General features: G+C 44.8%; 2 protein-coding genes across 14 annotated transcripts in view; both read right to left on the reverse strand.

Annotated features, from left to right (window-relative positions):
* The window catches only part of akap12b (A kinase (PRKA) anchor protein 12b), a 42725-nt gene extending 41117 nt beyond the window's left edge, over nt 1–1608 (reverse strand). For 4 of the 5 annotated variants that reach the window (XM_081716981.1, XM_026998363.3, XM_026998354.3 and 1 more), the window contains exon 1: nt 1340–1608. In XM_081716981.1, the coding sequence (XP_081573107.1) occupies nt 1340–1453 (114 nt within the window). In that variant the 5' untranslated portion in view covers nt 1454–1608. The remainder of the gene's footprint in view (nt 1–1339) is intronic. The other variant, XM_081716979.1, reaches the window with a different exon arrangement.
* Nucleotides 1609–6204: 4596 nt separating this feature from the next.
* The window catches only part of mthfd1l (methylenetetrahydrofolate dehydrogenase (NADP+ dependent) 1 like), a 29907-nt gene continuing 19105 nt past the window's right edge, over nt 6205–17006 (reverse strand). For all 9 annotated transcript variants that reach the window (XM_035524297.2, XM_081716894.1, XM_081716895.1 and 6 more), the window contains 6 exons: nt 15492–15592; nt 15195–15372; nt 13930–14037; nt 13628–13780; nt 7139–7258; nt 6205–6960 (listed from right to left, as the gene is read on the reverse strand). In XM_035524297.2, the coding sequence (XP_035380190.1) occupies nt 7169–7258; nt 13628–13780; nt 13930–14037; nt 15195–15372; nt 15492–15592 (630 nt within the window). In that variant the 3' untranslated portion in view covers nt 6205–6960; nt 7139–7168. The remainder of the gene's footprint in view (nt 6961–7138; nt 7259–13627; nt 13781–13929; nt 14038–15194; nt 15373–15491; nt 15593–17006) is intronic.

Genomic DNA, 17006 nt, shown 5'->3' on the forward strand with positions numbered 1-17006 from the left:
AGAGGCGTCTCTGGAGGCAGACAGCAAGTAGCAACCACAAAGAGGTCAGCTTCAACCCTGACCCAAATGTTTTAAAACTTTGCTAAATTATTAAAGATGCTAAAGAAACAGATGTCTGACCTGATTGGCAGCACAAATTGCTGTCTGGGGAACGGAATTACATCAGTGTGTCGATAAGTACTGCAACCTGAGATAAGTAGTGCAACCTGAAAAGTTTAAAGATAGTAAAGCCTTGTGATGATGTCATACAGAACGCAGCGCAGGTACCACATCTGAAGTTATTCACACGTTCTCCATTTGTGTGTGTATGTGTGTGTGTCTGTGTTTGTTTTTGATCCACTATTATATATAGTTAGTGGTAGCTATTTGACTCTCTCTCTGGCTGTCAGAGCAGAATTACCTAATGCTGCCTCTCTTTGCCATAATATTTGGTGCTTTATTGGTCATATCATATTGTTCATTCCAATGTAACTTACATTTGTAGCATTTGGCAGAGCAACTTACATACACTTAACAGTAGACAGCATGTGTACTGCCTGGGAACTGAACTCATGACATTGGTGCTGTGATTACCTTATGCTACAATATAATAAGTCTTGCTACTGACATGACAAAATATATCAAACTGTATCAAGAATCTGTAACATTTTAGGTTTTAGTGTGAGCTTTCAACATGGGAGAGGAAAAGTACAAAACTCCAAACCCACTGATTTTAGTTCCATCCTTAGAAGGGAGGGTGACGAGATGGCTCACCTCATGCAGACACACCCTGCTCTGTCTCGTTTCTCTCCTCTGTGTTTGTGTATGTATGGGTTTGTGTATATAATATAAATCTAAGGCTGTATGAAATCGTGTCTACCTTGTCAACTTTGTATCTCAGTACAGTAATGAACATATTAACAACTTGTCTGACAGCAGACTGACGGATATCGTTTTCGGTCTGAAAACTGTTCCGAATGTTTAAACACACAAACAGAGGACATGTGCTTGTGGCCCGACGCAAATCTGCCACGGCCACTTCATCTTTTTATCACTGCGGAGAATACATGACTAGACTGCGGGCTAAGCCACCAATAAAACTCAGGGACTGACCAAACAATGCGATGCTCTAACTGGCGAAACGATCGTGGATATATTACTGAGCAAATCGGAAACGATCTTATAGCAAAGAATCTATAAATTCAAAATAAAAGGTCAGGTGCAGCTACACGCCTCGCTCCAACACTAGCTACGCGAGCAAAGGCGTGCGGTCCCGAATAAGGATGCTAGTGAAAGCCATGCAGACGCAGGTGAAAAACAGCGCGGACACTGCGGGCGTACGATTGTCGTCTCCAGGTACCTTTTCGTCTACGAGCTCCCCATCCCGGCTCTCGTTCACCTCCGTGCACCGCTCATCGGTTGCAGCATCTTCGGAGCTCTTGGCGTCCCGTTGCACAGATGTTGTCGCTCCCATGATGTAGACCCAAGCTTCTCCACTCTTCGCCCGGAGATGAAGACAAAACGTTCAATAAAGTAATAAGCGTCCAACGAGCCCTTTTGAAGTGCGCCCGCAGACCGTGCTGAGGGTTGTCTGGCTTTTGGAAGGATGGAATCGGTCTGCCCGCAATCACTTTTAGGGCCCCTCCTCCGCTCAATATCACATGAAGAGCACAGACACGCCTTGCAGCATCAGATGCAACAAGACAGACCAATACCACTTGACTTAAAAAACTTGTGAGACTGCGACTTACTTACGGCTTTGATTTACGGGAAATGGTACGCACATTATATAAAGATGAAAAGCAAAACAACCGCGTGCCTTATCGGAGCACCTGCGTGCGCACTTGAAATTCCATCAAAGCAGTGGCCTGTATAAACAGCATCGTCCTTTATTCGGTGTTATTTTATTCTGAATAACGGTCGGTTCAGACTATTGGTCATTTTACCTGCACTGCACAGAGACAGAGAGGGGAGAGAAGGGTGCGTTCCACTGAAAAAAAACGTGCGTCTTAGGAAAAGTTGAGGAAATGGCAAGTTACGAAGGGCTTGATAGTAAGTTGACTCGCTGGAGGATTCCACGCGATCCGCCCCAGCCAAGCAGCTATGTCTCTGTGAGTGCCTCTGGCCACTCAGCCGGTTATTTGGTTTAGAAACCTTGTGCAAATGACAGGTCGCTTGGATTTAACAACCGAGTTCACACACTCCAGGTTTCTGTGGCACTTTACAGTAGTTCTGGTTTTAAAAAAAAAAAAACAGTTCTAAAAGCTTAATTTAGAACTGCATGCTTTGACTGACAAAGACTGCAATGACAATTTGCAATGGAATCACAAAATTAATGCAAGAATTAAGATGTGATGTTTCATAATTTGTAGTTAAAAATATCGTTAAAAATCAAAACCCCAAAGTAACCTCAAAATGGAACAAAGATAAATAAAATTGTTCTGATAATATGAGTCATCTGGTAGACCTGTGACTTTCAATAATAAATGGCGCATGAATTTATTGCATACTGAGGGATGGAACATGGGACCATGCGCCTTGCACGAGTCCCTGCACTTGCTGTGAAGGCCGAAGAGTCATCGGTCTGTTCATCCTGGAATTTACACAGGGGCCTAGAGTGTATACTGACCTTCTGCATCACGGTCTGCACCACAACTGCCGAGCGAGTTGAAACAACCCAGCCCATCACTGTACCTTCACTGTCTCGAACAACAAGAGGAGCCTGAGGAAAGAGCCCTGCTGCACCTCCCAGCAACACGCTGCTTGGCCCCTGCCATCTGGCGGGCAGTAGCCGAGCACCCTGGTGACGGTGCTAATATGCTCATGGACGGTCGCTACCCTTGGGCTGTCAGGTAACCGACCTCCACTGCACACTCATTCTGTGGACTCTGGAGTCCTATCTCATTCCAGACAATATACTCCCTGCTCACTGTACCTCACCACCACAAGGTCCTCCCCTTCAGTGCTCAAACACACATTACGCCTGTTGTCTCACATGTCTGCTTCACTGGTAGCATCGTTGCCTTTTTAGATTTTATTGATATTCTGTACTCAGTGTCATCTCCACTATCCTGGACAAGATGTGTTAGGACATGTGTACTGTCTTTATTTCTGGTATTTATTAGCATTGCTCTGTGTGAATACATCTTGCCGCCCATGTTCAATGTTTACCTGACATGACATGGATCTCCATCTTATTTAATCCATGTGTATTGGAAATGCCCAAACATTGGATAATTAAACACTGACATTCTCTCAAATATGTCCTGTTTGCCCCTATAGCTAGAACCTCTTAGTGTTTTATTCAGCAGACATCCTTGTATCATATTGAATAGAGCCATCTAGTGTGGTATGGTCTTTACCACTGTACTCACCAGACAGCTTCTTCTTCTACAGTGGAGGCACTTTGGCACGCTCTCGTGCCCACTGGATCCAGGATGTTATGTATCACCGTATCCTCGAAAGGATCCAACAATCCAAGATCCAAGGAGAAACATCCAGAAAATGTGTTCCCACTTCTTGCAGTGTGATGCCGATCTGGATGCTGTTTGCTGCTGAAACTGAACCACACCCTAACATAACCAACACTGGATGAGCTACAGAGACACCCCCCCCCCATTTTTGTGTATATTCTTAACATTTCCAGATCATGTATGTATGTGAACGTGAAGAGACCGACTGGAATGTTTTAAAAACCAAATAAAATATATTGGAAATTTAAAAAATGAGTAGACCTAACCTCATTATACTATAAAACTCTACATCATGACAAGAAACTTTTACCTATAGTATAGAATGGCTATGGTTCAATTAATAGATTACAACAATAAGCATTACAGCAAAATATGCACCTAAAGTTTTAACTAAAATGGTTTTAGGTCCATTTAGATTTAACTTATTTTAGAAGAGGAGTTAATTTTGGCATCAGCTATAAATGTTTCCAGAATTAAAGAACGGCTGTACTTGACCCTTAAAGCTTCTCTAAATTTAAACACACATAGAGTAATTTTTATATCTCATAAACCCCTTACTCAGTAAACAACCTTTTAAGGATCGAGTGAAAGAACGAATAGCCAGGAATATCCGAACTCTAAATGACATTTTAGCTCTCTAGTGCATTTCATGGGGACGCGCTCCAGCATTTAAGCATGGATACTCTTCTAAGGAACACACTTCAAATGAACTGTTCTTGAACTGTTCTTGAACAGTTCTCATTTGACCCTTAGAAATCTATAAAGATGAACAATCAACAACAGTAAAAGTCATAACCTTTTATAACAAGGTCATAATCTTTTATAGCAACAGCGTCACGTCACCCACGGTTGGCTTTGTTCACCTTACCTTTAAACACTTAAATCACTTTCCTGAACTTACAGCTGGTTGTGTTAAATCACACGTTGTGACTTCTGACATGCTAGATTACATGCATAGACTGCAAGAGGAGCTTTGTGTTGGCTGCTACATGTGGCAGGGGGCCACTGTTGCTAACGTGGTCGACACCGTGGCGGACAAAGCCAGACTGTTCCCGCTGATTTGAGCAACTTCGCAAGACAAAATCCTTGGGCGGACTTGTCCATTTGGAACCCAACCTATCCACCTGTGCACGAACCACACAGAGCTATCGTTTTCTTTTACTGTCATGGTCCAAACGGGTTTTAGCCCACACTACCATTTACTGTGAGGAGAAAATGACAAACCGTGTCCGAATAACAGAGATCATAATAGATAACATACTTGCAGCCAGATTTCAACCTCGAGTGAGTGAATGGGCAATGGGTTGGCTGCTTCTTCCAACTCTTTAGGATTTTGCAGGGTTCAAGATGACATCAAATAGATCTGAGTGTGTGGGAGTGCTCGCACTTTAACATGAGGGCCCTCTGAAAGACCTGTGGGCAGCATCGGTGCCCTCTATTCAACGCAAGGGTGTCAAACTTCAGTCCTGGAGGGACACAGCACAACAGTCAAGTGTTTACCCTGCTAGGCTGTGACCTAGTTATCCAGCTCATATCTGATCCAAATCATTAGCGGATTGTCAAGCCCTTAATGAGCTGGATCAGGTGAGCATAGAAAATGTTAAACTTGGCTGTGAACTGGACTCGATTTCATTACAGACACAGTGTTAACCGGGTATAATATTGAACAGTCTATTCTAAAGTACTGCTATACCTACAGTGAAACCTGATCTTAACATCATTCACCAAAATGAATTAATCTTCTGGCAAATGAATTTCGTTGTATTTGTTTACAGCCTAAATGTTACTGGCATTTTACCTGTGAGAATTTTCATGTGTGCTTGTGGGTACTGGATTCCCACACACTCGTGCGTGTGGAAACAATCTCTTGGCAAGTGATGGTAAGTACATGCGACTGATCCGGGGAGAATGGTCATGTTGGCCTGCTAATTATGGCTGGCTACAGTACCAAAGGTAGCAGGTTCCATTTTGAAATGTTGTGAAAGCCACCCAGGGGGCTCTGTAATCCTCTGTGCATGTGTGTATTTAAGTGGATGAGCTCAATGGAATTCATCCTCTACCACTGAAAAGATGGAATTTCCTTTGAAGGCCTTAAGATCTTGCTTTCTCGTCTTGTTTTAATTAAACATAGTCACTGTGGCTGCCTGAGTCTGTTAACACGACCCCTCGAGAACACAATAACAGCTACAGAATCAACAGCCTCTACTGTTGTGATGGAAATCAGTCCCCAGTGTGATGTTTCATGCTGTTTTTACATAGCAATTGGACTGTTTTCTTTTATTCACTACAGTTCTAGCAACATGAAACAAAATCAAAATGTGCAAGTTTGTATTATTATTTTTGTTTATGCTACATAAAAGCTACTCTCAACGGCTGGTACAGTGGTACCCACAGCATGCATGTTTGCCCAATCATTTTCACTCAACACTAAAAAACAGCCTTCAGTACACACACACACACACACACACACACACACACACACACACACACAGGACTAATGCAACACTGAATGGAATTCACCCCCCGCTATGGTCACTTGGCAGTGGGCATAACAGATAAGTAGATGTGGAATGTCAGGAACAACAATGGCACGCAGAAACATGCAACATGTGCATGTGAGACGACAAACACCCCCCCCAAACACACCCGTTAGACTATAGAATACCCCTGCTAGTATGGCAATGATAGTGGTTGCATTTAGGCTCTGTCAAGAAATTATTCTGGGTGGTGAATCAAAACAACACCTGCCAGCTTACATAAACGTACATTTATTATAAGACACACAGAAGTGTGTCAGAGATGAGGTAAACATCACAGACTTTCCTCAGGACATACGGCAGTTAAGATATTCCATGTTAGGCCCTGTGTGTTAAAAAAACAAAAACTGCATAAAAAGCATTGTGCGCAAGACTTAGAACACAGAACTTAAAAATGTTAATGCTTAATTAAAAAAAACAAAACAAAACAGCATAGCCTCAGTCTTTAAGTAGATCAAATCAGCTTGAATGCACTTAAATATGATTTTTTTCCCACCTGTCTAAAATACAGAACTGGTCCTGACCATTTCTGTTTTGAAACGAGTACTTTTCGGCAAATAATCATGCTTTTCACCTTGTTGAAATGCACCTTATGGAAATAAACTCAAATACAATCAGTTTTAAAACATGTTGGGAGTGTGAAATCTAAACACAAAGATGCGCACACAGGATTAATCTTAGTCTTTCTTTACAATTACTGACTCAACTGGTAAAATTCAACACTGCAATTACAGACATCTGGTACAACAAGAAAAAAAAAGGACTCAAAGCAGTTTTCTTCTCTATGTGCATACGACTGCACATAGAACGTGTTTTTTTGTTTTTTTTGTGTGAATAAAGCACGCAGAAGGCTGGAAAAGTATCAGGCATGTCTGGAAAAGGCACTGGTCCTCTGACTGCCTGAGCAGTTAGGGAACTGGCTGCTAGCCTTGCTGTCGTTACGTACGAGATGACTGGTAATGGCAGGTTCACTGAAGGAAAAGCCACAGAACAGAGAGAGGTGAAACACAAACACAGATTCATTTAATCATAAAAAGGTGAATGACTTTGAAACTCTTACAGATATATGGGTTGAAATACCTTAGTACTGTTAACCAGCCACTGTACACTAAAACAATTTGCATGCAGCACCCTTACTGCACAGCTTACCTAGGGAGTGTGTGTTCAACATGAGGAAACTCAAAAGAGGCCTGATATCTCCTCGGTAGCCGGATCAAGGTCAACATCGTAGAAACAGGGTCGTGTTGGCAAGCCTGGCATGGTACTCATCTGTGGGATACAAGCAATCATTACATCAGAAAAATCAGCTATCACCATGATTTTAAAATTTACTTTCTATGATCCACACTGATGGCTTGCAAATGTGCTTTTTGTATTTCAGCTCCATTGTACAATCATATACTCTTACACTTATTTGGCACATCTATCGATGAAATGATGTCCAAAGAATCACTGCACAAAACCATAAGGGTCCAACAAAGCACCTTAAATTGTACAGAAGGCCACAGCAAGCCATGTAAAAAGCCTGTATCTCAGACTCTGCCTAATGCTCGACAAAACGGCATCCCAAGTTAAGATGAATGAATTCTGGTTTACCTAATATTTGCATTAAATAATAAACAATCAAATGAAAAAATAAAAACAACGCTTTCTTACTTGACCGTTAGAGGTAATCCATGTCTTTCTGAGAGCATCAGAGTTTAATATCACGTCCCACTTAGATTTCCCGAATGCACTCGATTTCAAATATCAGCCACAACTTACAGAAGCACCCAGAGGAGCAGTCATGATGATGAAATGATCAAAAAAGGGTGCTGTAACCTGGTCAGGCACCGGTGCGACAGCGATGGCATAGTCTCAGTGCTGTAAAGATGCTAGCTTTAATTCTGCTAGGTCACCCGTGTAGTCTGGCTGCCACAACTCCACTGCTTAAACAAACATCAACTCTCTTTTGGTGGGTGGGAACAATCCACGTACAGCTCAACCTCCCTCTCGTCACCACGGTAACCTCATCATCCAGTGCACCGCATAGCCTGTCCAGCTCGGGTGCAGAAACGCAAACGTTCAGTCTGAAACCATGTAGTCTTAACATTAGGCAACCCAAAGCAACATATTAGAATCCGAAAGTTCATCGGTCATCAGTGACTCTACCCTCAAGAAGTCTGTATCTAGGTGAATTTACACCTGAACTTGTGTTCAGGATCAAGGCCACATCTACTTAAAAGTTCTACAAAGTTAAGTTCCACTTGCACTATCCAGACATGGGATATTCAGTGTGTATGTACAAGGATGCTAAAAATAAACTGAAAATCAATGGCCATTCTAAGCAAATTGGGTTACCTCCAGACTGCTTGGCACACACCTCCAAACCCCCAATGCAGGGTAATTTTAGCGAGACAGCCTAAAATGTCCAAACGAAAGCCACTCTTCCAAAGGTGGTAGGGAGGGCTGCACAATCTGCCATTTCAGCATCGTAGCTTCACACCATGCACGATGTCAAGTATGGAAAATTAAGTCAAACATTTCATGCCAGAACCTTTTCGCTGCATGATACTGAAGGAAAACTCACACGGTTCTCACTTTCCATGACTAATCTATAAGAGAGGTCCGTCTGAAATAACATACTTTACTCCAGTTTACGGGTTCCTGGACGCAGAGACTTTGCTGCTAGTGAGTGACATGCAGGCACAAAGCACATACAACGGCCACCTCCCGTGTCTCACATACACAGTCTTGTTTTACATTCATTTAAACTGGAATTAGTTAGCAAGATTTCCCTGTATACTTCCTCTTTAACAAATACTAAAAATTGATTCAAATTCTAATTTTGTTCTTAGAAGAACAATTAATTCACTTTGCTACCCAATGAGTATCAACTTCTACACTGCACCACTGTATCAGGTGTAACTTTAAAATGCTGTGTGCCTTCTTAAAACCCGTGTGTTCTTTAAACACACACTTGCAGGACCTCTGAATCTTCCCTCACAGTTTAGTCCCACTGCTCTGTAGGAAAACTTGATACAGAACATAAAATGCAACTAGTAATTAAGATGACATTTATCGGATACTGCCTTAAAGATTTACTGCAGAACATTACCAATTTATAAATTCTAACTAATTTGCAACATTCTTGCAAAAGGAATTTCAATTAAAAGGTGAGCCATCAGACACTCAATTCCACCAGACATGGTGTGCCCAAGGTCTGCCATCTTAACACAGGGTGCTTTTTACTGGGTGTGTCATCAGGGCCATAGCACTTATCCTGCCAGAGACAGCATGTTTGGAGTGAGTGGTCATCTTACAAAGTTAATTATTTTAGGTTAAAACCCATCTCAAAATACTGCAAATTAAAATCAAATGATTGGCAAAATAGGAGATGCAGGCAAGGGAAGGAACTTCAGGGAATGATCATACAAGAGCACATGACAAAGTTATCTGAAATCAACCGAAGGGTTAGGAAAATCAAGGAACGGCTTACTGGAATATGTGAAAAGTGGTCAATATGTGTGATCTACAATCAAACAGCTCACAATCCTGAATACTCTGCCTTACAGTAAATTTGTTTGGTGGCATAGCAAGGAGTTGAACATGCTATTCTGGAGCCTGGAAGTGACCTTTGAGAGAAGCTAACAATTGCAGCCTTGTAGCACGCAGTAAACTTTTAATGCCATGCACATTAGTCAAAGCCACTAACTGATTGGTAGACACGCCAGTAGCACAGCTGTGTTCTCCACTCCCAGACTCCTCTCTTCGCCCAAAAGCCTTTATTCCCATCTCTTCTTAGAACATACTTCTTTCTTCCTCGGCTGTAACAATAGCCAAGAATGGAGTCATCTTGAAAGGGAGATTTCTCGTATGCCTGATGATTTAGGGACTGTTTACAGGCTTATTGGAGTAAACAGGCGTCCGAGTGGAGGATGAGGCGGGGTTCACAAGCAATTTCCTGTCAGAGGATGCAGCTTCTGCCTTTTGTCCAGAAAGAGAGATCAAAACAGTTGGAGAGTTGTCTATGAAAGACAGGACAGGTGCACAGAGACAGTCTTTAAAAACAGTCATTTTTTTTCTCCTTTCAGTTTCAGCCATGCCACCGTTCAGAGACCCTGAGAAATACAGTGGAATGCTGTATTTAACATCACAAAGGAGTGGACACCTGGGATCGAAGCTTAGCAATGACTTCACATGGCGTTATATTACTTTGAATCCTGACATCACCACAGAGAACACAATATCCTCGAGGGTCCGCTGACATAACGGTAAATGGACAGCTGCAAAAGGGCGATTGTCCGGTCGGAACATTACATGTACTTGTGCAGACCCTGGCCAGTATGCTGCTAAACAATAATTATTCTTTCGCCAGATAGAAGTCCATCCACCACAACCGCCAAGAAGACTAATTTCTCCCACACTTGCTGAGCGCATGCGCACAACTGCAGAAAGTTTAACCTTGTGAGGAATACTGGGCTTCCACCTCCTTGGCAAAGTAACAAAGGGCATTCAAACTCATTAAAGTGAAACATCTATCACTTAATACTGGAAACAGATGCACCTTTCGTAACATCATAATATTGGAACTAAATTATGGCCAACCACAATACTTTGAGCTTAAGTACTTAAGAGATATGAGTATTAAAAGGTCTTTGAAAGCCAAAAGCATGCTGGATGCAACCTTTTAGCCTGTGAAGTTTTGTCCATTAAAATAATAGATTAGATTCATTTGACTATAAAATGCAAGTGCAAAACCTTAATGCAAATGTAGAGCCTTTTAAAGGCACGCGAAATGGCAGTATGTGTAAGCGTGACAGCGTCGCTGAGCTCTACCTGGCATTTGCCTGCAGGAACGTATGAAACACCAGGAACACCCTGCTGTTCTTTTGCACCCAGGAAACAGACTGTCACTGTCAAAGCCCGAGGCCCTGTAAGGAGCTACAATAACAAGGTTAAGCTTAATCACTTTTTAATCACTTTTCTACGATGTGGAGGAATGGTCTACAGGAGGAAATCAGTGGATTTGTCCATACCTTACAATACAATCACACGTTTGCTATTGACAACTGTTTGCTGTGGCAGGGTTAGAATCAGACCTTAAGATTTGAAAACTATGGGGAAAAGCCACTGTAACAAAGCTATCCCAAATTTTCCCAAAGCCATCCCAAACCTTCCTGCAGCTGACACACGGAAGTTGGACAGTCTCACTGATTCGGGGCCATCACCATCTATCTGTTCCGGTGCACCGAGGTGAAGCTGCAGGGAAGTGGAATTCCTTGAGCTCCATTGTTCTCTGGCTGAACCCTGCCTCACATATCTTGTATATGATATCATGCACTTCCTAAAGCTGGGTCCTCCCCCTGTTCCCCTCTACTTCACGGTCCCTCGGGGGCCGGCCATCACTGGGAGAGCTCCATCGCTTGTCCGACCGACTGTACGTATAGCCCAAGCAACAGCAGCAGCTGCCTGACGCAGAAACACAGGGTTGTCGGCAGAGAGAAAATAATTGAATTACAATTCCAGGGTGGCCCTGGCAGAACCTCGAAACCCATACACAGTAAGAAAACGTCAACATAAACGTAAACACAAACAAACAGTTCAATCCATTTCTGATGTGCATGTCCACATTCATCTCAAGCACCTCGGTGTTTTAAAATTCCATTGAGGTTTCATGCAGCTACCACACTTATGCAGCTTATCACAACCGCGTGTTTAGTGAATGTTCTTGGCCATCACTCTAAAGCATATTATCAGACAGAAGAAGAGCAAATAGGCAGTATTTTAAAAATGTAAATAAACCTAGAGAAACCAGGTAAGTGCCCAGAAAGGGCTGGCAGTGAATCACAGGCAGGTGAGAGGTTATGGGCCCCTGCTCAGCCCCGGCCCCGTGGCCTGCAGTAGGTGAGGGGTTATGGGCCCCTGCTCAGCCCCCGGCCCCGTGGCCTGCAGTAGGTGAGGGGTTATGGGCCCCTGCTCAGCCCCCGGCCCCGTGGCCTGCAGTAGGTGAGGGGTTATGGGCCCCTGCTCAGCCCCCGGCCCCGTGGCCTGCAGTAGGTGAGGGGTTATGGGCCCCTGCTCAGCCCCCGGCCCCGTGGCCTGCAGTAGGTGAGAGGAGATGAAAGCAAGTGAAGGCGAAGCGCTGGGGCCCAGCTGTACGCCTTCCAGCATGCGGCAGGGGCGTCCGCCTCGCCCCGGCCATGACCCCACAGAGCCCGGCGTAGCCAGGATGTAGTGTGGAAACACACCTCCCAAGCCATGCCTGGCTTGAAAACAATGTGCGCGCGCACACACAACACGGCAAAGAAGAGGCTAATAGGTGATGAGCAGTGTTTGGGCGAGGTAAACAGCCTCAGACCCTGTACCGAATAAAAAAAGGGGCTGTTTTTCTTGCTCGCACACACACACACACACACACACACACACACACACACACACACACACACACACAGGGGCAGAAATAATTAAATAAAACTAAACCAACAGTTTCCCAACCCATTACATTGCAACACTGCTTGAAATAACCAAATGAGCAGGTATAAACTAGTCCTATAAGAGGCACATATGAGAAAAATTGTGTAAATATCAGAAGGCTACCAAACTTCTCTTCCAATTCAACAAATGCCTTTTTTTTTCTCTTCAAATGGTAAGAGACAGCCACACCGAGTCCTGCTGGAGCGCTTGATAGAAGATAGAAGAAGAATAAAAATGTAAACATGGATACATGGAATGCAAGGAGGAAGATTCCAGCCATGCCAATCCCAGAACACGGGGTTAGGGGCACCCAAGGCATTCCGGCTGGGCTTTGGAAAAACAGAAGAAACCTGGAGACCCCGGGCCCCAGTGAACGGCTGGATTAAGGAGAAGGACACACGTCCGGGCTGCGCCGCTCCAACACGGCGCTGACCTCACCACTTAATGCGGATGTTTGGACAGACCTCTCCTTGTTTGGATCATGCACACTGAGCCAGAACAGAGCTTAGCAGAGCGTTGAGCACAAGCCTTGTGAACACGAGTCACTCAGGAAGGCCTGGATGCCTTAGGCTGGAAATACCAGCCTATCAGGTGCAACAACAGGAAAGTGGTGGAACAGAGAAGTGATGGAATTTATGTTTTATTTCTCTCTCTCTCTCTCTCTCTCTCTCTCTCTCTCATTCCCCCCCCGCCAGGCCACGGATCATGGGTGGAAGCTGAATTCTGGTACCAAGTGCAACAAAGGATGAGAAGACAGTGCTGGGCACATGATCAGAGTGTAAGAGGGAAACAGCCAGACGGAAGGAGCACCAGAAGAGACAGGTGGACAATAAAGGACCGAAAACAAAATGTCTTGTGCTCGCGGTCAGTTTAGCACAAAACCTTTGCCAATTAATTGAACAAGTGCTTCTAAGAAAGGGTTCATTTTTTACAGTTCACTTCAAATGCCTAGATGTTCAACAAATTCTAGTTTGTGTCTCCACATTGATTAAAACACAGGTACAGGGAAGTAGGTGTATGTTTCAATGCTTCACATAGGTAGATGAATATTTAATATTTCTTAATCTAATTTATTGAAAAAAAGACATCTGTAATTATAATCTGGAAGGAACTACAAGGTGGCAATAAGGTATAAATAGAAATGGAAATATAACAGGGTTCTACAATGTGCTCATTACTCACTGTTCCAACCAATGGGTATATAAACCCTGCCCCAATACTGGCACGGATGTCTCTGATTGGCAGGATGAAACCGGTGGGCACGCCCTTTTTGTCAGGGATGTGAGACAGGGACAGGTGGGTCTTCGCCATGCAGATAGGCAGAGTGTCATATCCCTGTGAGGACAGGTCACAGATCACGCATCAATATTATTTACTTAGAACATTTATCGGATGTATTAACGCGGCTCTGAGTATTTTGTGAACCAGACGATGTCTTTACACGTCTTTACCCCATCATGTGGAATTGCTTCCACCCTTCTCACCTGTTGATTGTAATAGTCAATTTTGGCTTGGGCTTCGGGAGACAACTCAATGTCGTCGGCCCCGTAAACCTTCTGGGCGATTGTGCGAATCTTCTCCGCGATAGGGGTCTGTGGGAAAGGGGGGATCATTTAGTCATTTGATCTCAGAAGGGAGAAAGAGATCGTCATAAAGTGTGCCATCTCTCAGGGTCACGGCATGGAGCCACACGCTGATGTCCTACCTCAATGGCAGGCTTGATCTTCTTGAACTTGGATGCACATAAACCTCATCCTCCGCACCCCCACAAAACACAAAAAACTTGCAGTGTGGGGTCGGCTAATCGGATAACGGACAAACTGTTCGAATGGGCTTAATCAAAAGCCACTACTTCCTCAGCCTGCTGCTGATGTTTTCACCGCTAATCCCCCAACTCAAACGCAAGGCTTGTGTCCCTGTTCCTTAAGGAGGGTGCCCGGGCACGTAAGCCACCGGCACAGTACGGCTGGAAGAAGCCTGATTGCTCACGGTCCTGCAAGTAGTTGCTACTAAATCTAGCTCTGCATTCTACCAGAGTAACCCAGCCAGCACTGCCTCATTCTTCAATTTCAAACACACCTCCATATTCGTACACTTGCTCGCATCTTTCAAGAAAAAAACATCAGACCTAGCCAGCATAAACCAGCGGATAACGACTAGTGGATAACAATGCGCTTGGGTCATCACACTGGGCGTTTTAGAGATATAAAGCTGGATCCTTAGGAGTTAATTACGTCACTCGTCTTGTGCTTTCCGCGAAGTCTTACTTCTCCAGCCGTTCGCCCGACCACCTCCGAGCGAAGGGTTTTAGCAGTATGCTGTGCATTGATTTCACGTGCTCCACCGATGACATAAGACCGCCGTGCTTATTTCGCATGGCCTGCCCAATTGAAATGTCAAAGGCGTGCTACATATTTGGCGACTCTCCACAGGCCATCTACACGCTCCTCCATGCTCACATGACCGCAGAGCTGAGTCGCTCAGCAGGCGGTGAGGATCATCCAATATTTAACCGTTGGCAGGGGTCAGAGCTTCTAAAGGGCTTCCCAGCAAAGAACACAGCTAGGGTTAAACACTGGTTCTACTAGTCCCAGTTCAAAAGCACGCGAGACGAGGACAGCACCAACCCCCTGGCCAAAAGTGGTTCAGATAGCGAGAGCACAGTCAAAGGGGGTCATAACCGCACAAGCGGTGGCGCGGAAAGACAGCATCCGTTCAGCGTGGCAAAACCCGGGGGCCGCTTGCTCACCTGCAGGCTGTACAGGAAGCGGAAGCCGTTCTCCCACGCCGCCGCCTCCTTCACCGCACGGGCTAGGTCCACGGAGCCCCGCCCGCCCCGCGCCCAGTGATGACACGGCACGGCCGCCTCCGCCCCGGAGGCCTGGGCGACGCGGCAGACCAGGTCGATCTCCGCCTGCGTGTCGGTCCTTCGGAGGGAGGAAAACCAAAGCCCTCCTTTACGTGAGGTCGGCAGTGACGTAGCTACAGGGCACCCAAACAGCAGAGGGGATTCGTTTGGGCCTGTTTGTGTAGGTCTTGTCCTTACTTAAAGATATTGAGAGCGACGACAACTGGAACGCCGAACAAGTGAGCGATCTCAATTTGCTTCTTCAGGTTACTGCAGCCTTCTGATACCAACTTTAGATTCTGGAGGATAGAAAATTGTGCAAAAGGAAAGAAAACGATGCACTCATGTTAAAAGCAGCACAGAAAAACCTTTAAAAATGCTTTAAAGTCACAGCGCAGATAAAGATGGAAACTATGCTGGATGGGACTATTTTTAAAAAAATAATGAACTCTTTTTAATAATTAAGACATTTTTTAAGTATTTATGTCACAGATATAGCCATGATATGCCAGAATGACAAATTTGTAGGTGAAGTCACTGATCAGGAAGCTATGTTTCAGTGGCCTTTTTAATAGTTTTTTTTCCCCCTAACAGTGTAATAAATTATATTTAAGTTTTATGCAGGGTAATAGAAACAGGAAATTAATTCTTTTTTCCTTTGCTTTCAGTGTCATGCGGGCTGGTTTTCTTTTACTGTTCTAAATTCTCTTAATTTGGGGATGTTGGGAATTTGGGAACGCTACGACTCTGGGAAAGCTGGGTACAATATTTCTGTATTGTGTCACGTTCCAGCCGACACACACACACACACACACACACACACACACACACACACACACACACACACACACACACACACACACACACACACACACACACACACACACACACACACACACACACACAGCACCAATCACAGCCACAGATCACAACACGCGTCCTACGCACATCATCCTCAGCTGTCTCCAGTCACTCACAGGACATTTAAACCCACCGGAACCTTCACTAGCCTGCTATCCAGCCTAACGGCTAGCTAATTCTATCACATACATAGACACAATCAAAGGTATATAATGTACTGATGACCATCAGTCTAGGTTTTCAGTTTAGGTTTTGTTTTACAGTGTGCCGACTGGGTGGAGTGGGTGCTCTCCATAAGCGTCTCCAGGTTAAAACAGCACAATGACGGAACCCACGATCCACGTTCAGTGACCAATGGGCCGCCACCACCTGCTGTCAGCCTTACCGAGCGCCTTCATCAAAGCACGTCTCCATTTAAAGACAGATGTTCTCTGCTGGTCTCTGAAGAAAGACCCCCCTCCCCCTTCTCCATGGAGCCTTCCGGAAGGGACGTCCTGCTCGGCTTTACAGCTAGAGTGTCCCTCGCTGCCCATGCCGGGGGGAGGGGAGAGGTTCCTGAGGCCGGCACCCTAGCTTGTTCCCTTTCTGCTTCTCATTAAGGAGCCAACCAATTAGCTTAAGCGCTTGACTTATTTTCTCAGCTGGTGCTGCTTTGGCGAGGCTGACCGAGAGCAGAGCCAGCCCGTCGCGGACAACCCAGATCCCGTCGGACAGCTCAGCACCACCCTCAGCAGGCCAGGTTATATTTGCCCTGTTAATTGAGTCAAGCGCGTCACGGACGGCAGACGCAGCGAGGGTGGCCCGGAGATGAGGCCTGGCCGTTAACAGATGGTCAGACACTCGCTCATGCAC

This window comes from Electrophorus electricus, chromosome 7 (genome assembly GCF_041902795.1).
Source record: "Electrophorus electricus isolate QZ-2024a chromosome 7, ASM4190279v1, whole genome shotgun sequence".
NCBI classification, from domain to species: Eukaryota; Metazoa; Chordata; class Actinopteri; order Gymnotiformes; family Gymnotidae; genus Electrophorus; species Electrophorus electricus.